Source organism: Tubulanus polymorphus, chromosome 1 (assembly GCF_964204645.1).
Source record: "Tubulanus polymorphus chromosome 1, tnTubPoly1.2, whole genome shotgun sequence".
Lineage (NCBI taxonomy): Eukaryota > Metazoa > Nemertea > Palaeonemertea > Tubulaniformes > Tubulanidae > Tubulanus > Tubulanus polymorphus.
In genome coordinates, this window is record NC_134025.1 from 12,872,615 (window position 1) to 12,893,932 (window position 21,318).

The window sequence follows — 21,318 nt, forward strand, 5'->3', positions numbered from 1 at the left end:
TCTCCGCGACCGCGGAGAGGCCGTAGAAGAAAACTTCCGAACTTATGTGGTCTTCCGAAATTACAGTGAGTTACCCTAATGTCTTGATATTTGGTTTATAAATGCCCTAGACACATCTTCAGCCCAAAAACTGGCCCTATCAGAATCAAGATGGCCGACTGGCAGCCATTTTTGTTAGCCAAAATCAGCACTTTTACACATTTTCGAAGTTTACGAGGGAAATTTTGAAAACGCTTTGATCAATTACCTTGATCTTTCGATTATATTTGAATCTACCAAGGGCCCATCAGCAAAAGAAAAATTGGGTCCATCTGACTCAAGATGGCCGTCCTATAACCTTTTTAGTGCCCAAAAATGTCAATTTTGGCCAGAATTCTAGGTCCTGCAGCTTCCTACTGGTTTGCCATTTCTCATTGCAATTTGTGATGGGTATTCTTTGTAAAGGAATGTTTCATACCTGAGACAGGTATTTTTGATCCGCCAATTATGACGCAATTGGCGGCCATCTTGGTGTCATAAGTACTCATTCGTAGGTGGGAAAAAGTTTTTCGACATTATATTGATACCTAAGCATATTTTGTTACAATTAGAAAGTGAATTAGAAAGTTGTAGCGTATAACATGTTCTATGATTGGGGTGAGTTTCAAGTTCATTGTTTTTTGTATATGGCCACCAGGGGGCGTTGAATAATACAATATCTTAGTATTTCTATATTATATTCGTACCAATACATATTTTGTTACCGCAATCAATTGCAAAGTTTTGGCTCATGACATCATCTATGATTGTGGTGAGTTTTAAGGAAATTAGTTATTCTATATGGTCACCAGGGGGCGTTGAATAGTAGAATAACCTGGTATTTCCTTATTATATTGGTACCTAGGCATATTTTGTTACCATGATCAATTGCAAAGTTGTAGTTCATGACATGTTCTATGAATATGGTGAGTTACAAGGTTATTGGGTTTTGAATATCGTCACCAGGGGGCGTTGAATAGTAGAATAACTTAGTATTTCCATATTAAATTGGTAACAAGGCATTTTTGTTATCACAATCAATTACAAAATCGTAGCTGCTGACATGTTTTATGATTGTATTGAGTTTCAAGGTCATTGGTTTTTGTATATGGTCAGCAGAGGGCGTTGAATATTGAAACTGTTAGATTGTTGAGCATTTAAAACCACTTCCCAAGTGGGCATGGTGTCCCTGGACCCCTAGTTGCAATTTGAGAGTGTAAACATGTATTTTCACATCAGTATTACAATCTTACAATATGTGGATGATGCTGGTGTTTTGCAATATGAATTTTTATAGCCTACATGCGTAGGCTAGATATTTTAGAATAAAGCATACCGGTACCTTCAAATATTCATCTTTCAGCGTTAAGTATATCGCTCTCGTCATTCTTTTAACGATGCTTGACACAGTACTTTTTCCAATCCGATATTGAAATGAAAAGCTGCTGAAGGATTCACCTAAAATGTATTCAATTATATTAAACAAGGCATCTTCATTGTGAAGTACAGTCAACCCCAGATGGATACATGTCTATGATTGGTTTTCCATAAGTAATGAAGTGTAATTTGGGAAAATCGCTATTCAATTTGCGAGTAGGAACGTATAAAAACAAAATTGAGACCCCTTCGTTTCACCTTGGAAAAAAAGTGGCTCCGTTTAGGCTTACTCGTGAGTAGGCCTAAACGCTAAACGGAGTCGCCTTTTTGAAAAAGCCTACCTAGTTTTTCATGGACTTAAATCAACTCTGAGGGGTTGGAGTGGAGTTGAGAGTTTGAATTCAGAGTGCTTACCTGTAGCCAAAAACTTCAATGTAATTCCTAGCCTCATTTCCGGGCTATTGGCCTTTCGAACGATCGTATTTTTTCTCTGGATGTGAGGCCAAACTTTCTTCAGGATCTCCAGAAAGTTCTCGGGGCTCATTCTCATGTACGTTTTGTACAATTCTTCGTCCTCTACGGACAATTCCTGTACTAAATTGTGATAAACAGATTGTTTATCACGATGCAGTGACCAAGGTTTCGTCCAGTAACGTCGATTTTCCCAGCGTAATCGACGACATTCGCGTTTTTTAAGCAAAAATCGCATAGGTGTGTCCGCTCTGCGCAGTGCGATAATATTCGCTGCGAAATTCGTCGCGAATAAATTCGCTGCGAAAATCGCATAGTGTGTTCCGGCCTTTAGCCTGGATTGCTTGATGAAAATGAAATAAATGGTTTATCTTGGCAGGCCAAACAGTTAGTAGGCCTATGTACGATATGATTGCGTTCATCACTTTATAAACCTCAACATTTTAATTCATTTTAATTCAGTTTACAATTCAACAGTCATAGCATATTGTCATTCATCTTTATAGACTTTGATAACAAAGTTCCTTTGAATTGAATAACAATGGGTGAATTAATCAATTAAAACCGCTTTGTGGTAGGATTATAAAAGATTATGAGTTCTTGGATTATCTATGCGACTACCCTATACTTTATTACCTTTCTACGAGATCTTCCTACGAGATCTTCCTTGCCTACGGTCCTAGCACCTCGCTTTACAAGCTCACATTCTAACTGATTCACAGTCCATTGTTTGTATTTGCAATAGGCAGCCATGTTTGTTATCCTCATAGTACATGCGCGCCATCCATTAAGAATTAAATGAACTTCCCCATTAGCTTTTCTTAAATAGATGTGTCTTTACTTAATAAGTACGATATTGTTTTGGCAGCATTTTCAATTGATTGGTCTTTATCTCTGGAGATGAATTGGATGATAAGTTTCAACAGGGATGCTCGTTTCTCGAGAGTTTTTTCACCAGCATCTAAGGATTGTATCTTAGGCTCGTCTAATTTGATAAAATAGTTGTAGTTGTCTCGGGATTTCGATTAATATGTTATTGAGCCCTGAAAATTGTTTTGTCTTCGTCTCCATCACAGATGATCAGTGTATTTTATTAATTATGATAGGCCACGAGCACTGAAATCTTTTTTCAGAATTGCAAATTTTTGAACTCTAAATTCGCCCTGCCTGCACTATCGAAGCAAAAATACCTCATAAATTGGGAAAGCTTATCCAATTTTTCAGAGAACTAAAGTCTTAGATTTTGAATAAAAGGCACATAGTGGCAAAAATACTTACTTTGAAGAGCAGAAATCAGACAAAATTGATATGTTGACTTCTGGGTTCTTTTAGTGCGCTGTACTCGGATTTGTTGGAAGTTACATGAAATCGACTCTTTAGTTCCCTAGATTTGAATGTTGTATACAAGTTGAGACATGTTCAGTTCGAATCCCATAATTAATAGCTGAGCTGCCGTAGTTTTCCGGACACAGCCTTTGCGGTATCTTTAAGCATAAGCAGGTCAGTCCGGCCAATCAGCGCACGCCATCGATTTTTAGATATTGATTGTTCCAATTTCTAAAATTTGTATCGTCTACGGTCGTGCTGTAAAGCATGAAAATTACAGAGAACAGACAGCAAACCATTTAATGATGATCCCTTTTGATCTCTATCATGTTGTACCAGAGGGGAAAGGGGTTGAGTGAAAGAACATGGACGGATTGAGAAAACACCACTGCCATTATTGTGTATATAGTAGGGTGGGGGAAGAGGGGACACTTAGGCCTTTGACCCCTCCTGCGTTCTTCATGCATATAAAAGTAAGTATGGTATATGGTTTGAATTTACATTTGATAGGTCCTCTCTATGACCCACATATTAATTTATCGTACCCCCTTGCAAATTCCCAGAAAATAGCAAAGGATGTCAGATGTCCCATCCTTGCCCCACTGGTGCTAAAACTTGAAATAACAGGTATTAATTGCTATAAACTACTCTCATTATATTATAAATGCTGTTATAAAACTTATAAACTTAAAAACACCTAAAATCATTGTGTACAATCTTACCCCATGGGTGGGGCTAGATGAGAAATTTGATACGCATGCAAGTTTGTGATAAACGAAACTATAACTAAAACACTAACTAACTAATGAGTGCATTAACAAAGTACTTCTCAATAGTTCTAATTACCAGAACAGTCCATGCATTCGAAATCAGTAGCTCCACACCCATAGACACCGGTGCATGTTTCGTGAAACCAACAGTAGTGACCTGACATTGGATCCACTCCTCGCCCTCATCATCATCATAATACTATCCGACCATGGAAATGTTTACTGTGATTACTGTTTCTGCACCGATGATGAATTTTTAGTTTCCCTTATTAAGTCGCTTCACTTGTTAAAACATTTTTCGTCCACCACAGAACTGCTTCTAGTGTGGCTTTCAGGTTTCTTGAGGTCAGCATGCTTATGCTTTTCTTTGATATTGGTATTTTAAAATCATCATCATCAGAAATTTTGATTATCTTAGTACCTGTCCAGCTGTCAACCTGTTCAGTTTAGATGCAAGACCATTTTCTCTTTTTTATCACCGAAGAATAAGTTGAATGAATGACTCAACCGAAATGCTTGTCCCAATTATCCAGTGAATAAGAACTTTGGTATAAAATTGCCCAATATTCTGGGCTGCAAGACATCCTATGAGAACTGCAAACCACAGACAGAACCATATGTTTGAATAGTATCAAAAGGTGCATAAGAACTACCACAAATCGGCGGCTTGTGTTACAAGTATGATGTTATGCATCATGGCAACAAAGAAGACTGGACAATGATAATTTCAAATTTGAACACATCTCGTTGGTATTCACCACTAATGCTATTGGACAAGACCAGCCCAATAAAAGAGCTTGTTGTTTACCTTATCATAAACCGCAAGGGCCCAATGATTTGCATTGTGAGCATGTAAAACAGACATATTATCAATGCAGCCAACATGTAGGAAAATGATCATTCTATCACATTGTTCAATAGTACCAAAACTTTTTAAAAGACAACCAGATATTGACAGGGAAAATATCTGATTCATAACATCAGCAAACACATTGGGAGAGGTATGATTGATTAAAATGGCAACTCTTTCTGATGGAAAATGTATTAATGACAACATTTCTTGTCAGTCTGTTCTTTTCATCAAAACATTTTCTATCAGAAAGTGTTTTGTTTCATAAAGGGAAAAAAGCGTGTCTTCATTGAAGTTTCAACTAATTTCTGCGGGTGCTGCTGCCTCCCTCCCCAATGTAGGCTTTATACACCAACCCCGTGTTTCTACAGATCGAGAAAAAATTTCTTCGGCTGCATTAGTCTCCATCACAGAGGACGAACCACTGTGGTTGATTGGACAGCAAGGCTTGTGTATTTGCTCGAAGTCTATGAACTCTGGAATTTCTTGTCGTTTCTTCCATACCTCACACTTTTTACAATATCTACTTTTCATAATGAAGTCAAAGCATCTATCGACTGTCGACATCCTGCGCGATGGCTGTGGAATACACCATGCATTGACAAATGGCCCCGCTGATGCTAGGTACCATCAAATGAGCTGCCGGTTTCAACTAGTGTATCAGTATTTTCTTTGAGATCATGCACAGCATTTTGTATTGGCTGTTCATTGTTAAAATGTTCACCAAGCATAAAGACATGTCAATTGCTACGGTTTTTTGAAAGTGATCCGGGAAAATTCATGATGAATGACATTTTCTGCATAGCTACATCACCGAATCTCTGAGCTAAACGGGTTACCATAAATGTACTCTTGTTCTTATTCACAATAGCTGAGTCAGAAATCCTCCTGGAGGGATCCTGGGTTTCTTCAAAGTCAACGTTTTGGCATGCCATTTTGAAGTTAAGTGCAAAACCAAATCAACGCCATGGTTCATAAACAACGTCAAGTGATGATCCACAATCAGAGCACTTGCAGTACTTCGTGAAAATCTCTCGTAATATTACCTTCAAGCGGATGGGCTTCGTTCTTACTCCTAATGGCAACCTGTAAACCGATGGATCTAGTTTTCAATTTGAAGTACTAATGACACTAGCTGTTGGTGTTTTTGTCTTCCGTGCTGGGGTTGTGTATGTTCGTTTCCCCTAAAGCATCTAGAAATTTGATCTTCTGCTCAAAGTCGTCCTGGGAACGAAATTGGGTTTCATTTTGAGTTTAGAAATGGGAATTGAAGACAGATGAAAATTGATTGTGCATTGAATTTACAGAATTTTTGTTTGAATAGCAGTACGCAATTAGAAATTTTTGGTTTGCCCTTCAATGATAATTGCACATTTAGCACAGGTGTCACAGACTTTTACATGATCTTCAGGTATTGCATGTTTTTGCATTATATGAAAGCAACATTCTCCAACATGGGGATATTACTAAAATGTCAAAGGAATATTGCACTTCTTCCTGATAGCAAGATTGTATACGTTATTATTATCAGTAGATAACTTCTAATATTCTGTCTACCTTATATGGCACATAAATATTGGTTCTGGTAACTACTGTGCAATTATTGTCGACAAACTTTTTACTTCTGTACAGATAATCGTGAAACTTGTCGCAAATTGTCAAGTACAAGGCGAGATACTTGGGATCGCAGTTTCACACTGATCGTACCATTTCTCATCAGATGGGATGTAGCCACAGTTCGATTGATCTTGATTCTGCCCTGTAGACTCTTCATTGTGTACCCCTTTAACAATGTCAACAAAGGAGCAGTAATAGAAGCATATTCCTTAATTAATCTCTGATAATGCCCAGTGAACCCTAACCAGCTTTTCAACTCTTTTTGGTAAGTTGGGCTTGGCCATGTTTTCACTGCTTCTATTTTTCGGGGCATGTTTAGTCTGGGTCGTCATTGCTGGCATAGATTATGTCGAGGTTATCATCATCGTCGTTCTAAGCATCATCAGTTTCACTATCAAATTCATATCCATTACTACCCAATGGATGCATTAACTTTTTATCCAAAGCATGGCCAGGGCACAAAACCGACTGCCAGATGGTGATTAATAGTGGATTCTTGGATGTATTAAAAAGATATGAAGATGTTATGGCTGATCAGGGGGTTTTACATCCAAGATTTGTTAATGACTAAATTCAGCAACTTACATATTCCTCCTAGTACGAAAGGCCAAAACCAAATGACTGAGGGCCAGGTTAACTTGACAGAGCAGATAGCTAAGGTAAGGATATATGTTGAGCAAGCGATATGCTGCATGAAACATTTCAAAAATATTGAAAACTGAATACCCGCTGAATCTGTTGCCAGAAATTGATGATATACTACATACATGTGCAGCCCACCTCCACCCACCACTTTGCAAAAAGATACCTAAATAATATAATTATTAGCTATTATTTATATGTCTGTTGCAAGGTTCAGTGGTGCAGTGCAGTGCAAGTACAGTCTAATCCATTTAAGTTTATTAGGTTGTATATGGACTGGATTAATAGTATCAAGAATATATAAACTAGTTTATATATTTTTGATATGTATTTATATGTGACTTGTCTATTTTCACTTCATCATTGTCGACTGGTACATTTAGGTAGCTTGTGCATGGCTGAGGAGAAGGGGATACATAAAACTTAGCAGAGGTATTTACCTTTTTCTTTGGAGATGAAAATTTTCTTTTATTTCCAACAGAGATTTTAGCACCATCTAAATTACTGCCACCATTACGAGACCTTTCGCTTACCTTATTAGTCTTAATAGATGTTACCTGTATCTCAGAACTCATTGGTTGACCATGCACAAAAGATGAAGGTGACTGGATATCAGGCAGTGATACATTATTAAAATCAGGAATAGAACAAGAGTTCTATTGACTATCAACTTGAGAGGAGACACATAAGGTGTCTCTATCATCACTTCTCTAATTACTTCATGCATTTTGCGTGAGACTTGGAAATACAAATCTATCATAGAATCTAACGAATAATGAACATGTTTTCTCCCAAAATGCTATATTATATGGAATGCATTCTAGGTGATAACCTGATTTTGTGTATACAAAGAAATCACAGAATTTTCTCCCTGTTATGCCCATTTTTCCTTGTACCTGTGTAAAATGTTTATGTGTTTGAGACAGCAACAGTCCATCTGCATTTCTGATGATAAGAACAGCTGGAGAAAGTTGAGGGGGTTGACCCAGAAATACGGAAAGGACACTTAAAAAAATACAACTATATAAGGTCACATCTGATATTTTTAACGATGCAGTTAAGAAGTCACCGATGCATTGAACCCATGATTACAAAGATTTAAAGTGAATAGAAAAGAACAAAACTAACATAGAGAGCAAGGAAACAATGGATGAAAAAATGAAGACATGCAAAAAATCAATATTGTTCATAGTAAAATGATTGAAAGTTAAATGACTGAAAGTTTAGTAATCAGGTTTTGGTGTTTGGCTAAGCGGCATTCAAAGGGTAGCTTGAGAAACACGTCATCATAGTGTTGAACATTGAGTGCTCGCAAAAGCAGATGCCGATCAATCTTCATGGTTTATTCATTATCGAGTAATACAGAAAGTTGTTCGTCATTGATGCCAATGCCAACGATTGTAGAAACTAAAGGTTGTTCAGCGGTAACTTAAAAGAGAAATTATATATGAAAGAAGTTGAACAATTGATATAAAATATGTAAATCTGGATGTTTAATGTTTAAACAACTTACTTCGAATTCATCGGGTCGATTAACATTCAAAATGTTAGCCCCCTCGAACGAATCGTACATAACAGTCACGTCTTTCAATAAAACAGTGTCGCCGGTGTTTACAGTGCATTCAGCCATAGAGTTCCACAACTTTACTTTCAGAGGTTCGCCTGATGTGTCTTGGATAGTGAGCTTCCTCAACTTGCCGCCTTTATTATACATATTACCCTTAACAGTCAGCAAAAATATAATGGGGATATCAAGGTAAAGTCTATAATAATCACATTTGAAGCACCCCCTTTGAAATATCTGTGATCTGGGCCAGATCTTCAAGTTTGTATTAAAGGGCATATGGCCTCTAAATTGTAAATTTCACGATTAATAAACCAAATGATATGTTTGTATAAAAATAACAACCTGACGCCTGACCGATAAAAAAAGATTATTGAATAGGCGTTAATAAGTCAGTTATTTAATCTTTGCTTGGTTCACGTAGTTCACCTACAACCTGCAATCAGTGCTATTCATGACATTATCTCTGTGAATAAACACAACCATATTTATCATAGCACGACAGCTACAGTATACAATCTCCCAACCGGATAAAATGCCATTTGTGAAATGACTGGAAACAGTGAGCATTCAGCAGAGATGACGTCAGAAACACACACCTGCTTACATAAACAATAACAGTGAGCACGTGCAAAAATAGCTGGTTTAAAAGTCTTATAAATCAGTAAAGGCAGAACTAAAATTCAAAGCACTAGCATATCCATTATTTGTGAATATACACATTTTACAATAACTTGTACACGATATTTTATTTATTGGGCATGTGACCATTCAGAAAGAAGGTATATTGAAGAAAACACAATATCCAGGGAATAAAAAACGTATGGAGAAAGGGCAAAAAACATATATAAGAAGTGAAACTTACAGAGGAAACAATGCCCGAAAACGAGACCTTGCGTTTACTTGGACTGGAAAGGATCTCCTTTGGTGGAAGAATAGGGTTGACAGGAGCTGCCAACAAGTCAAGACGTCCTGACTGACTATCAAGATCAATTTCAGTCTCACTGAAATCTTCGTCATTATCTATACATTATAGATCCTCATCCTGATATAAATTCAAATCAGTCATTGAGCTTGTTAAGTCTTTTTGGATACGTGATGTTAAGTTGTGAAGCGTAATCGGCAAGACACCAGTTTTCAAGAGCTTTTCCTCGTTTACTGTATCTCTCTATGACATTACCACAGCTGATATCTGATGATGTAGGATCTAGTTTTTCAAGATCTTCGATAGATTTTAACAAATATGTTCGTTCATCAGCTGGAGAAGTATTAATGAAAACGACAGCACGGGTAGATTTTGTTAAGGGTAACCCAAGGGTTAAATATGCAGCCTCCTGAGCACAAATTTCAACACTATTTCAGAATTTGTAACCAATATGCCTTACTTTATTACGGATATCCATATTTCCCTCTTTAGCTTCTTTACAACCTCTTTAGCTTCCTTACAAGCTCTTTCCATTAGAGGACTTGTACCTTTCTGGGATTTATTAATGTATGAGACAATATTCATTGCAGTTGCATATGGGTCTAACACAAACTGCAAGTCAAGATTAGCTTGCCAAGCAGATACGTAGAATTTTTTTGAAGTATGGATTTCCTCTTATATCACATGGATCTCTCTGAAGAAAAACTTTTGCCGTTTTCAATTTACAAGAAATAACCTTAAGGTATGTTTCATTATCAAGGCCAAGTTTAGATAAAAATTCTGAAAATGAGATGTTCATTCCATCCTTATCTTCATTAAGAAGGTTGGAACCTTTCTGATGCAGTTCATCAAATCTAGCCTTTTCTTCTTGATCCTCAATATCAAATGGTTCTAGAATTGTAGTGTGTGACATAGGAGCCAATGGGAAACCAAATCGGCAAACAGGTTCATTGTACTTTTTACATGTTTTTGAGTGTTTATGCTTTTGTAGATTCACAAATTGTTCATTGGAGTCAGAAACATTACTACTGCATGAGACAAATTGATCTAGCCATTCAGTAATTTCTTCATTTGATTGTTCTCCGAATTTAGGTGAGTCCTTAATCCATACTATCATGTGAATATGAGCTGACCCTCGCTGTTGCATTTCCACTCTATGAAACATATCCTGAATCTCTCCGATTGGATTGTGAGGACTTTTGAGGACATTTTCTATAAACGTGTGAACTCTATGGTCGAAGAATCTAGCACAAGTAATAGGGTCAGATTTGATAAGTCGAAAACGTTGTTGCCAGTCCATAGCTTCAATATCATCATCAGAATAATCAGTTTTATCAATTAATTTGCCAAGTGTGGCGAAAATTGTCTATATCTGGGGTGGGTTTGACCCCAAAATGTCGGTCTTTTGGTGAAATTATATTATGTATTTCGGATTGGCCTTAAGCCGTTCTTTTCTCTTTGTTTCTTTTTAGATGTACGTATTCCGGGACGGGGCTGAGTGTTCTGCGGCGATGTTTCGGGATCTTTTCGGCTCAATTTCAATCTGACAGATTTTTGGCAGTTCTGTCAGATTCCAATTTTGCGACCTGGGCAGGCCCCCGCGGTGTTGGCCACGCCACATCGCGGTGATATTAGCGATTTTTTTGGCGCCTGTCCAGGCCATTCTTTTATTCTCCACCTACCTATTAGTGTGTGTTCACCTTTTTATATTTGAGACCCAACTTCTTTGATTTTGGGCCGTTTTGGTTCCGTCTCGTCGCCGGAGAATTCTCCGTGCTCGTGTTTACGCTCGTTTTTACTTACATGGGCTGCCGATAAACTCGTCACTTGCAATCCTGTAAATATTGTAAATTCTCCGTCAATTCATCGTCTGTTTAAATTCAATCCTTTGACGATGCCGACTTAACGCTCTCGTCGCTGTAATTAGTAATAGTAATAGTAATAATAATAGTATGGTATATCTTCTGTGCTATTTCCGTAATTTTACTCCGAGATGTCGTTTCTGCTGACCATGAAAATCGCCTGTATTCAGTAACTCCTTTTTCGAACGAACACGCGGTCGTTTCTCCTCCTTGACGTCGCCTCTGAATTTCGACTCTTCGAGTTCGCATCAACGACATTTTGAATTTGGCGCGCTGTCGTTGATTAACGACAACCCTCGTCGTTAACTATTTGACGCTCCGTCGTATAATTCTTATCGTTGATTAACGACAACGCTCGTCGTTAACTATTTGACGCTCCGTCGTATAATTCATATCGTTGATTAACGACAACGCTCGTCGTTAACTATTTGACGCTCCGTCGTACAATTCTTATCGTTGATTAACGACAACGCTCGTCGTTAACTATTTGACGCTCCGTCGTATAATTCTTATCGTTGATTGAAGACAACGCTCGTCGTTAACTATTTGACGCTCCGTCGTATAATTCTTATCGTTGATTAACGACCACGCTCGTCGTTAACTATTTATCGCTCCGTCGTTAACATCTTAATCGTTGATTAGCTTCAACGCTCGTTTACTGAGACCTAAGTTATATTAGATACACGCCGGAGTCCGCCGCGCCACAGCTTCTATTTGACGTTCGGTCGTCTCCTTTGTATGCTACCGTACATTGACTGTACCAAGGCTTTGCAAGCCATGAAGGGCACATTCTTTTTATATATCGAAATGTAAATAATCAAGGTGTTTTGCGTGTGGACATGATGTCCCCTTGGCATCAAGAACGATGAACTTTGTATTATAAGAAAATATATATATTTAATAATTCGTACTACATTCCAATCAAACTTCGAATCTTGCGTTTATTTGATTCGCCGGCACTGGAAGGAAGGACGAGGATTTCTGTTGTTTTCCTGCTGCATCGAACCCATTTAGTTCTACGTGAGGATCGTTCCCCTATTGACCGTCGCTACGGACAACACTTATGCATACGACTAGTTTGACAGATCTGGCATGAGTCGCAATTACCTCCTGAGATGACGGGGGACAGCTATGTGCGAGAGGGCACTTGGAATGGGGGTAGCCATATCCGCCGAGTAATCAACACTGCGAGTTTCGTCCGAGGAAAGCCCCTAAAGCGGATTACTCTGAGGAGAGCGGGTTGGGGGGTCTGTATTGGCCACACAGATTAAGGTTACGTGGAGTAGGGAGGCGACTGTTTGGAGGAGAGCGTACTGCTTAAGCGCCCTTTTTAGCGACATTTTTCAATAGAGGAACAGATTCTACATATTTTATACCATTTACTTTCCTGGGGAAGACAAGAGTCTCCTTGCCGTATTCACTACCCGAGTGCGGTCGACCCAGGCGGACCCGTGTAGCGAGCGCCCCGGCACAGCAGAGGGACTAAGACTACGCTACCTATGGACAACAGCAGTCACTACCTGAATTACTATTTTATATGTTTACACTACAACCGCTACACAAGGATCGTTAATAGATCAACCCATTTTGTTTCAGCAGCACTTAGACTGATAAACCATGTAGGTAGACCTAGTTGACGTATCATAGCGAAGACATGTTTCTTTTTCGACTCTAAATAAGCTGGAGAATTTCTTAGTGTTTTGAAGATATAATACCCATCATCCAAATTCACCAAATTATCATGACCAGATTCCTTACACAGATCACCAGTATGGAGAGTCTTGCCTTTTGTTTTGAATCTTCGCACTGCAAATGCTCCTTTTCCAGACACTTGTTGCAATTGTAATTTACATGTTTTGAAAAAGAGATTTGGTACAGGCATGGCAGCTCTTCTATCAACTTTACACAGTTCCCACTTACATATCTGGCTATAATGAACAGATTATAGTCGTTCTGCATTAGGACACCTCTTCTCACCACAGTATATTGTTGGGAAAGCTAATTCTTCAACAAACTCATCCTTTAAAATACTTAAAGGGCTCTGATTCTGACCTGGAGCAAATGATATTATTCGATCTGTTTCATCAATAAGTAAAATGTCCAAATTGCCAGTTTTATTCTGTGTATCATCAATCTCACAAAAATTGCAATACAATTCGCAGTAGAAATGTTACTTTGACTAGGTAGGTTCATTAAAGCAAAGTGTGGTTGAGGTGCTTCATTAAGAGCTGAATGCAATGTAGCATAAGGCGCTTCAGCCAATTCAGAAAATATTAAGCCATTAAATGATTTCATTTGCTTTAGATTAAAGGTCATATTGAAGCTTTTGATATATTCAGGTAAATCATCAAACATGAGATAATTACCTCTACTTGGTAAATTCCTGTATAGCAGATCTCCACTATCGAGCACTACATTCATATCATTGGTATTCCATGAGGACAGTGGTTTATGTATTGCATAAGTCACTGCAAGTGCACAATTGGTTACACACTGTTTCCCAACATCTTCATGCTTGTATCTGTTTGTATCACTTTGACAAAATGAACCAAGCACACATTTCAATATAACAGGACCAGGGTTTGTTTCAATGTCACCTGAAAGTAATAACGTTATCATAAGATAATACGGTAGAACTGTTTTCCCACTAAAACCTTGTTGTATGAGCAATATCAACCACATTTTCAAAATATAAGTTTGCAAATAAAGTTTGCTAAAAGGATCAATTGCAGAATCATTTTCCTTGGATATTGTAAGCATTTCATCAAAGTGTACATACTTCTTTAATTTCCGAATTCGCTTTCTTCGACTCATGTCTATCATTCCAGGAATAAAACACTCACTGTCACATGAATCATCAATAAGAATGTGTAAAAGTGCTGATTTTGGTGAACAAAAATGGCTGCCAGTCGGCCATCTTGAATCTGACAGGGCCAGTTCTTGGGCTGAAGATGTGTCTAGGGTAGATACATGTGTAACTCAAATATTAAGACATTACATTGAAGCGTTTTCAAAACTTCCCAAAATAACTGGATTCCGTCTACGGACGGACGGACGACGGACGAAAAGTGAACGCAATAGCCCGCTGGGATTAAAGTCCCAAGTGGGCTAAAGAGAACTAGGGGTCCAGGGACACCATGCCCACTTGGGAAGTGGTTCCAAATGCTCAACAATCTAACAATTTCAATATTCAACGCCCCCTGGTGACCATATACAGAATCAAATGACCTTGAAACTCACCACAATCATAAAACATGTCAGCAGCTACGATTTTGTAATTGATTGTGATAACAAAATATGCCTCGTTACCACTTTAATATGGAAATACTAAGTTATTCTACCATTAAACGCCTATTCAAAACCAAATGACCTTGAAACTCACCACAATCATAGAACATGTCACGAACTATAACTTTGTAATTGATCATGGTAACAAAATATGCCTAGGTACCAATATAATAAGGAAATACTAAGTTATTCTACTATTCAACGCCCCCTGGTGACCATATAGAATAACTAATGGCCTTAAAACTTGCCACAATCATAGATGATGTCATGAGCTACAACTTTGCAATTGATTGTGGTTATAAAATATGCATTGATACGAATATAATATAGAAATACTAAGATATTGCATTATTCAACGCCCCCTGGTGGCCATATACAAAAACCAATGACCTTGAAACTCACCACAATCATAGAACACGTTATGAGCTACAACTTTCTAAATGATTGTGGTAACAAAATACGCTTAGGTATCAATATAATGTGGAAAAACTTTTTCCCACTTACGAATGAGTACTGCTGACACCAAGATGGCCGCCAATTGCGTCATAATTGGCTGATGAAAAATACCTGTCTCAGGTATAAAACTTCCCTTTCTAAAGAATACCCATCACAAATTGTAATGAGAAATGATAAACCAGTAGGAAGCTACAGGACTCAGAATTTGGGCCAAAATTAACATTTTTGGGCACTAAAAAGGTCATAGGACGGCCATCTTGAGTCCGATCGACCCAATTTTTGTTATGCTGATGGGCCCTGGGGGAATTCACATATATCCGAAAGATCAAGGTAATTGATCAAAGCGTCTTCAAAATGTCCCTCAAAAAGTTCAAAAATGTGTAAAAAGTGCTGATTTTGGCGAACAACAATGGCTGCCAGTCGGCCATCTTGAATCTGACAGGGCCAGTTTTTGGGCTGAAGATGTGTCTAGGGTAGATACATGTGTAACCCAAATATCAAGACATTACCTTGAAGCGTCTTCAAAACTTCCCAAAATAACTGGATTCTGTCTACGGACGGACGACGGACGAAAAGTGAACGCAATAGCCCGCTGGGACTTAAATCCCAAGTTGGCTAACAAAACGAAGTGAAACGAGTTTCCGCTACAAAGCCCCCCACCAGCCCTGAGCAACGCGCTCAGAAAAGGCGAAACGCACCAGATAAAACAAATTACGTAATTTTATAAAATTTAATATTATTCAATTAACCGACACAGCGGACAGTCCAACGGGACTCCGACCAGCACGCAGAACTCGATGCGGTTTCCACGAAACTCGTGTAGGTGTCGGACGGAGCCGGAACCATTCATATCAGCGACAGGTCGCTCCGCGTCGGATGGCTCCTTCGAAAACGCCGGAACAGTAGATTCAACCGCTATGGCGGCAGAGGCTTCCACGGTGACCGCGTCCTCGGGGACGGGCGTTGACGTACGCGTTAACAACGACAAGTTAATACGTTCTTCGGTGCCTTCTAAAAGGACCGCAGTTGTGACATCGAAGCTGCACTCCATAGCGGGTTCCTCAGGCAGCGGAATGTCCAAGCAGTCGTACAGCGATGGTGTCGCAAAAGGCGGGGACTTGGCGGCGGAGGAACATACAGCGGTGGCGGAAGAAATTGGAATCGCTGCGGGGGTTCCGACGTGACGGTTTCCACGGTCTCGTTCAGCCCGACTTCTGAGACGAAACTTGCAGTTGGAAGACCCGGGAAGATGACCCGAGGTGCTTCCTCAGGTACGCAGGAACGCACTAATCCAACATACCTGTTGTTATTTCGGCGAACCTTTTCTTGATGTGACTTGATGTGAATGTGGGTGATCACGCAAGTCACCTTCGGGTTGCTGAACTCGCACAACTTACACGAAAATACAGTGCCGGCAGGGTAGGATTTTCGGCCGAACAGGTTCCATGAACACGATATGGGCATATGTGGTCCATAGGTCCTGATGTATATAGCTGTACATGGTAAGGCAGTGTCCTTGCTTTAAATTGGGGAGGCTGTGGAACAAACGCATCTAACTGGGAATTTGTTTAACGTCTTTTTGCTCGTTTATTTCATATGTTCAAACTCTGTTTACGCAGCATAGTGTCAGTGTTAGACTTATACACGACTGGAATACTTGTTTTATCATCATTAATTGAAGCATTTGCGATCCGTTTTGGTGCCTGATTATTAGTATTAGTTTGTTAACTGCGGCACAGTGATGAGTGTGAACTATAAACTGCCAACAACTATCAATAACTATCTACTTGTGTCGAGACTTCTGAATTTATTGCATCTCTCATCAAATTTTCCCTGTATAGGAAAAAATGACTAAGTCGATGTGCAAAAGCACTCAAATCAATGGGAAAAGCACATTTCGGCCTGAAAACATTCAGGGTGGGAAAAGACATTTTCTCATTAAATTTTCCCCATTTGCAGACTAACCCATCAAATACCCTAGGGCCAGGGTACATGTCACGAAATAGAGTGCCAGCATGGTCAGCAGCAGCTAACGGGAAATTATGTTTTACATGAAACATGGTAAATAGGACTTCCGCTTTGGTCGTGCCATCAAAACTGAGGTTTTTTGAAAAATGTCCAAATCCGTTTATTCTTACTTGTCTCTACATGTTTGTAGAAGAACAGTGTTTCTTCACATCGCAAATTCCGTCGTGTCTGACGCTTTAAACTCACAGCAGCAAACAGTGCACAAAGCGAAATGTATTCCTTTTTTGCTGCTAGTGACGCAAGGGAAGGCTGACGAATATGATAGTTTAAACTGTTGCATTCTTATCTTCTTACTTGGTGGTCGTCCCTCTCCCTGAGTCTCTCTCGGAGGCAAGTCACTTACAACTGAAGTTATAAGTTTAGTTATTTTACGTCATTCAAGGGATGTATTAAAATTATGAACATTTGTTCAGACAAAAGGCCCATAATCAATTTTTCGAATATTTTTATTTTCTTCTCAGGGACGCAATCTCGTCATCAGGTGTCTTCGAGACTATCTGCCTGACATATGAATCGGATTGCTCCTTCTTGCGTTCGATCAAGAATATTCCTTCGAGTTGAAGCGCGTGAGTGATTAAATCATCTAACGTGTCGATGTCTAACTGCCACAGTCGGAGTCTCATCTCTGCATCGGGCAGTGCCTCAATAAAGCGCGAACCGGCGAGTCTCTCTCGCTGCACTGGATCTAAATCAGGATATGCACGGGAGCAGAGGACTACAATGGACTGACCTAGCTCTTTCGTTACGTTTACGGGCACGTCGCATATGGCTTCATAATCTCGCATCTGGACTGGGGATAATTTAACACAGACTCCCTTAGAGAAGCAAATAAAAAATCTGCTTATTTATCTTCTGGCCAACCATTAAGGCGGCTCACGGTTTCAAAGCTCAACCGGTAGTCCTGCCAGGAACCATCGCCCGAATAACTTTCTGGTTTTACATTGCAGGTCGCAAAGTTACGCCATGGCGCAGTCAGAATGCCCTCACAAGGAATATCGTGACGATCTCTCAATGGAGACATCTCATCTCGGGGCATACTCAAATGTTCAGTACTACGGCTGCGCGGACCAAGCGAACGCGAAGAAGCACAAGTTATCGGACGGCTCATCTTAACGGATTTTCTTACACAAAACTATGAGATAAAGACAAACTATAATAACCCCTTACCATTTGACAACGTGTAATCAACTTATACTAGTATAAAATAGATCTCCGGGCATCCACTAAAAATATCACAATAGCCAAGAGATTTATGATAAATCATCCCACCGCTGCCACCATTTTTGTAGCGTAATGGGGAAAGAAAATTATGCGCGGGCATACAGCATCCGCACAGGTGTCATATCGCGGTGTCATATGTCTTCTCAGGGAAGCGGGTTGGCACGCTTTTGGTTACGTGGTTCCTCATAGTAGCGTGAACAACAAGGGAACAATCAGCGTCGCTACATAAGTTCGCTGATGTCGAATGGATTCTGGGAGGGAATCCGAAAAGGGTTGGATAACCACCTCCGTCAGGGAGATTATCGTCCTCACGAATGGCTATGTGGTCAGTCGAATCCTCGAAGGAGGGCGCCTCTCCTTACGCGGAAAAGTCAAAATCTGGTGAGTGGTCGGAATGCCTCGGAAAAAGGACCAAAACCACAAAAATGAAAACGGGTGATGTATGTATACATATTGATGGGTCCACAACTGAATTTTATTGATTAGAACAGAAGAATAATGAAATTTATATGATGTATATGTACAATGATATTATGAAATGTCGTCTTAAAGAATTAAGGGGACACACAGTCACGCAGCCTTTAAATACATGACAAAAAGACGTAAATGATCGATCTTGCAAGATCTCAAAAGAATATAGTAATCAGCTAGTAATAAATTTCATTTTACAAATATATACCCTTTCTTGTTAAGTGGCATCGAAAGAAATCATCGATTGAGAAGGTTCCAGTACCGAAGGGCGGATCTAATGGGAAAAAAATCAATAGAGTTGGTCAAGGAGACCATAATCAGACCGGTTCTACTATCTACATTTTAATAAAGCGCACTCGGACCGAACCGAGGAAGTAAATGCGACAGGAGTTTAACATTTCACATAATAGGCTCCCCAATGGATGGCAAATAAAACAGCGATCGGTTCAGAACACAGTGGTTTGCCTCGCAGCCCATGGGACCGCAGACCCTTCAACCCTTCCGATTTATCCGGAATCGTTACGTATTTTCGAACCAATATCCGCATTCCGTTTGCCGGTGGAAAAATTCCGGAAATTTCGTGAGTGAAGATCGACAGGCGATACTGGACCGTAAAAAGCGTCCTGAGCCGTAAAAGCGCTCATTTATAGTATCCCTGCCGTACATAAAGAAAATTGATTGTCTATCTGAAATCAGCGTCAAAGTTTGTGAAATGCATATTATATACATACAGCACTAGCATCGTATTGATTTTTCCTATCTAACGGCGCGAGTCTGATGGGAAAAACCCCAGTACCAAGTAGTCTATATTTACCTGAATCAAACACGCTCGCTACGGCGCTTTTTAATTCTCTCGTCCTTTGCGACTACTTCGCGGAGATTGCGTATTTAAATGAAAATAGCGTTAAATTATCGCATTTAACTATTAGTGACGATACTTGAAAAATTTTGAAAATCAATCGATTTGCAATGGGCTAACTCGATATCGGTTTCACGCGATCCTCAGTGCGTCCACTTTATGTGTTGTGTAAGGCGCCGGACCTACCGCGCCATTTCATTTGCGTTTCACTCTTATCGTAGCGGCTCTAACTTCTTGGTCAAGGATCTGCATTTTTAATCGTAAGTAAGCAATGTGCCTTGTTTATTAATTAATCAGAGAGTAAGTTGATCATGCTACATTATGATATCTTCCGCCGATTTTATCGACGAAATTTTGAACGTTCTCCTGTCACTAGATTTAAACCAATCCAATTATATAAAATTTTATTATATCGTCAATTTATCATGATTAAGTACTTCATTCAACGTGTATGGGTAGAATAATATGTTCAATCGTGTGATTTTCACTAATCATTCCCTACTGAATTAAATTTGAGATGTCACGTAATAGTTTGAAAAAAGAATATTTATAGCTTGCCTAAGCCTTCGATACAATGTTCCTTTCATCGGGATCCTACAATTTACTAGTCAGTAACCTGTCTGTGGTTTAGTTTCACAATCGGATATTTTCACAAACCACAGTCAGGAATGGGAAGGTCATTTTTGTATGAAATCTTCGTCAGCCAATTTGACTGACGAGTAATTTGCCTGGCATTTCATTGTCTCTTAAGATATCCGTCTATTTTTTGTTGTAATCGACGCACAACAGATTCGTAGTTTGTCTGATACCTATAACACCTCACCTGACGATCTTAATCCATGTGCAAATCGGCCGTAAAGTGAGAGTAAATTTCCGTCGGGTCAACAGCTGCCATTTTGAAAATTACTGGAGGTGCTGGCACCTGTGGACTGAGGCGAGGACAACAGCACAAACTAACGAAGCGAAACGACGAAATTGAAAAAAATTAAGAAATCAACACTTATTCACATTTTTCTTTTACCAGAATTTATTATTTCATTATTTATTATGGAAAACACGAAGATTTGAAATATAAGTTGGAAAACCATCAAAAATAAAAATTGTCGTTTCGTCTCGGAAGTTTTATATAAATCCTTGTAGGTCCCCTTGTCTTATCATGCCACATGTGCAATACAGAGAAATGGCGGCCAGTGGCGAAATTGGTGGAGAAATTAATTAATTTCTCAAAATAATGTTGATTAACCACTCGAAACATACATAAAATTGGATTATTTCGAAAGGTACCTGTGTTAGTTTGTGAATTAAGCCATTAATTGTGGACTGAAGTGAATAGAAAGTATACTTTTGAAGTGTTACTTTTTTCAACCGTGTTTTGGTCCTTGTCATCCCTAACGTTGGTATAAGCCCATCCGATTATAAAAAGCTTACCACCAACGATTAGGTAACTAACTAACAATTTACAAGCTATTGTTACTCATATATTTTCAGGAAATGGATAACGGGGAGAGCAGTGATTCTGATGTGGAAATCCCGAAGAAAAAAGCAAAGACAACATCAAGGGCTTATCAAAAAT

The 21,318-nt window shown here is 39.1% G+C and overlaps 2 protein-coding genes across 5 annotated transcripts in view; one reads left to right on the plus strand and one right to left on the minus strand.

Annotated features, from left to right (window-relative positions):
• LOC141901651 (uncharacterized) lies at nt 1-19,058 on the plus strand. Of its 4 annotated transcripts, none has more exons than XR_012618846.1 (2): nt 1-65; nt 18,142-19,058. XR_012618846.1 is itself a non-coding variant. In XM_074789033.1 (2 exons), exons 1-2 carry the CDS (start codon nt 8,616-8,618, stop codon nt 18,305-18,307), a joined length of 378 nt encoding a protein of 125 aa, XP_074645134.1. In that variant the 5' UTR covers nt 8,606-8,615; the 3' UTR covers nt 18,308-19,058. The 4 variants fall into 4 exon arrangements, 1 of the variants encoding a protein (XP_074645134.1); XR_012618848.1 differs by lacking the exons at nt 1-65; nt 18,142-19,058 and adding exons at nt 8,600-8,827; nt 10,151-10,290; XM_074789033.1 differs by lacking the exon at nt 1-65 and adding an exon at nt 8,606-8,827.
• The window catches only part of LOC141901619 (uncharacterized), a 25,466-nt gene continuing 15,390 nt past the window's right edge, over nt 11,243-21,318 (minus strand). Inside the window, exons 6-7 of the transcript XR_012618845.1 lie at nt 13,789-14,019; nt 11,243-11,395 (exon numbers count right to left, since the gene is read on the minus strand). The gene's annotated coding sequence lies outside the window, so the exon portion shown is untranslated. The remainder of the gene's footprint in view (nt 11,396-13,788; nt 14,020-21,318) is intronic.

Bases quoted from the DNA above. Each gene is read 5' to 3' on its own strand.
- LOC141901651 (XM_074789033.1), top strand. From the start codon at position 8,616: ATGTTAGCCCCCTCGAACGAATCGTACATAACAGTCACGTCTTTCAAT. The intron at 8,828-18,141 runs GTAAAGTCTATA...TTTACATTGCAG, and splicing joins AATATAATGGGGATATCAAG to GTCGCAAAGTTACGCCATGG.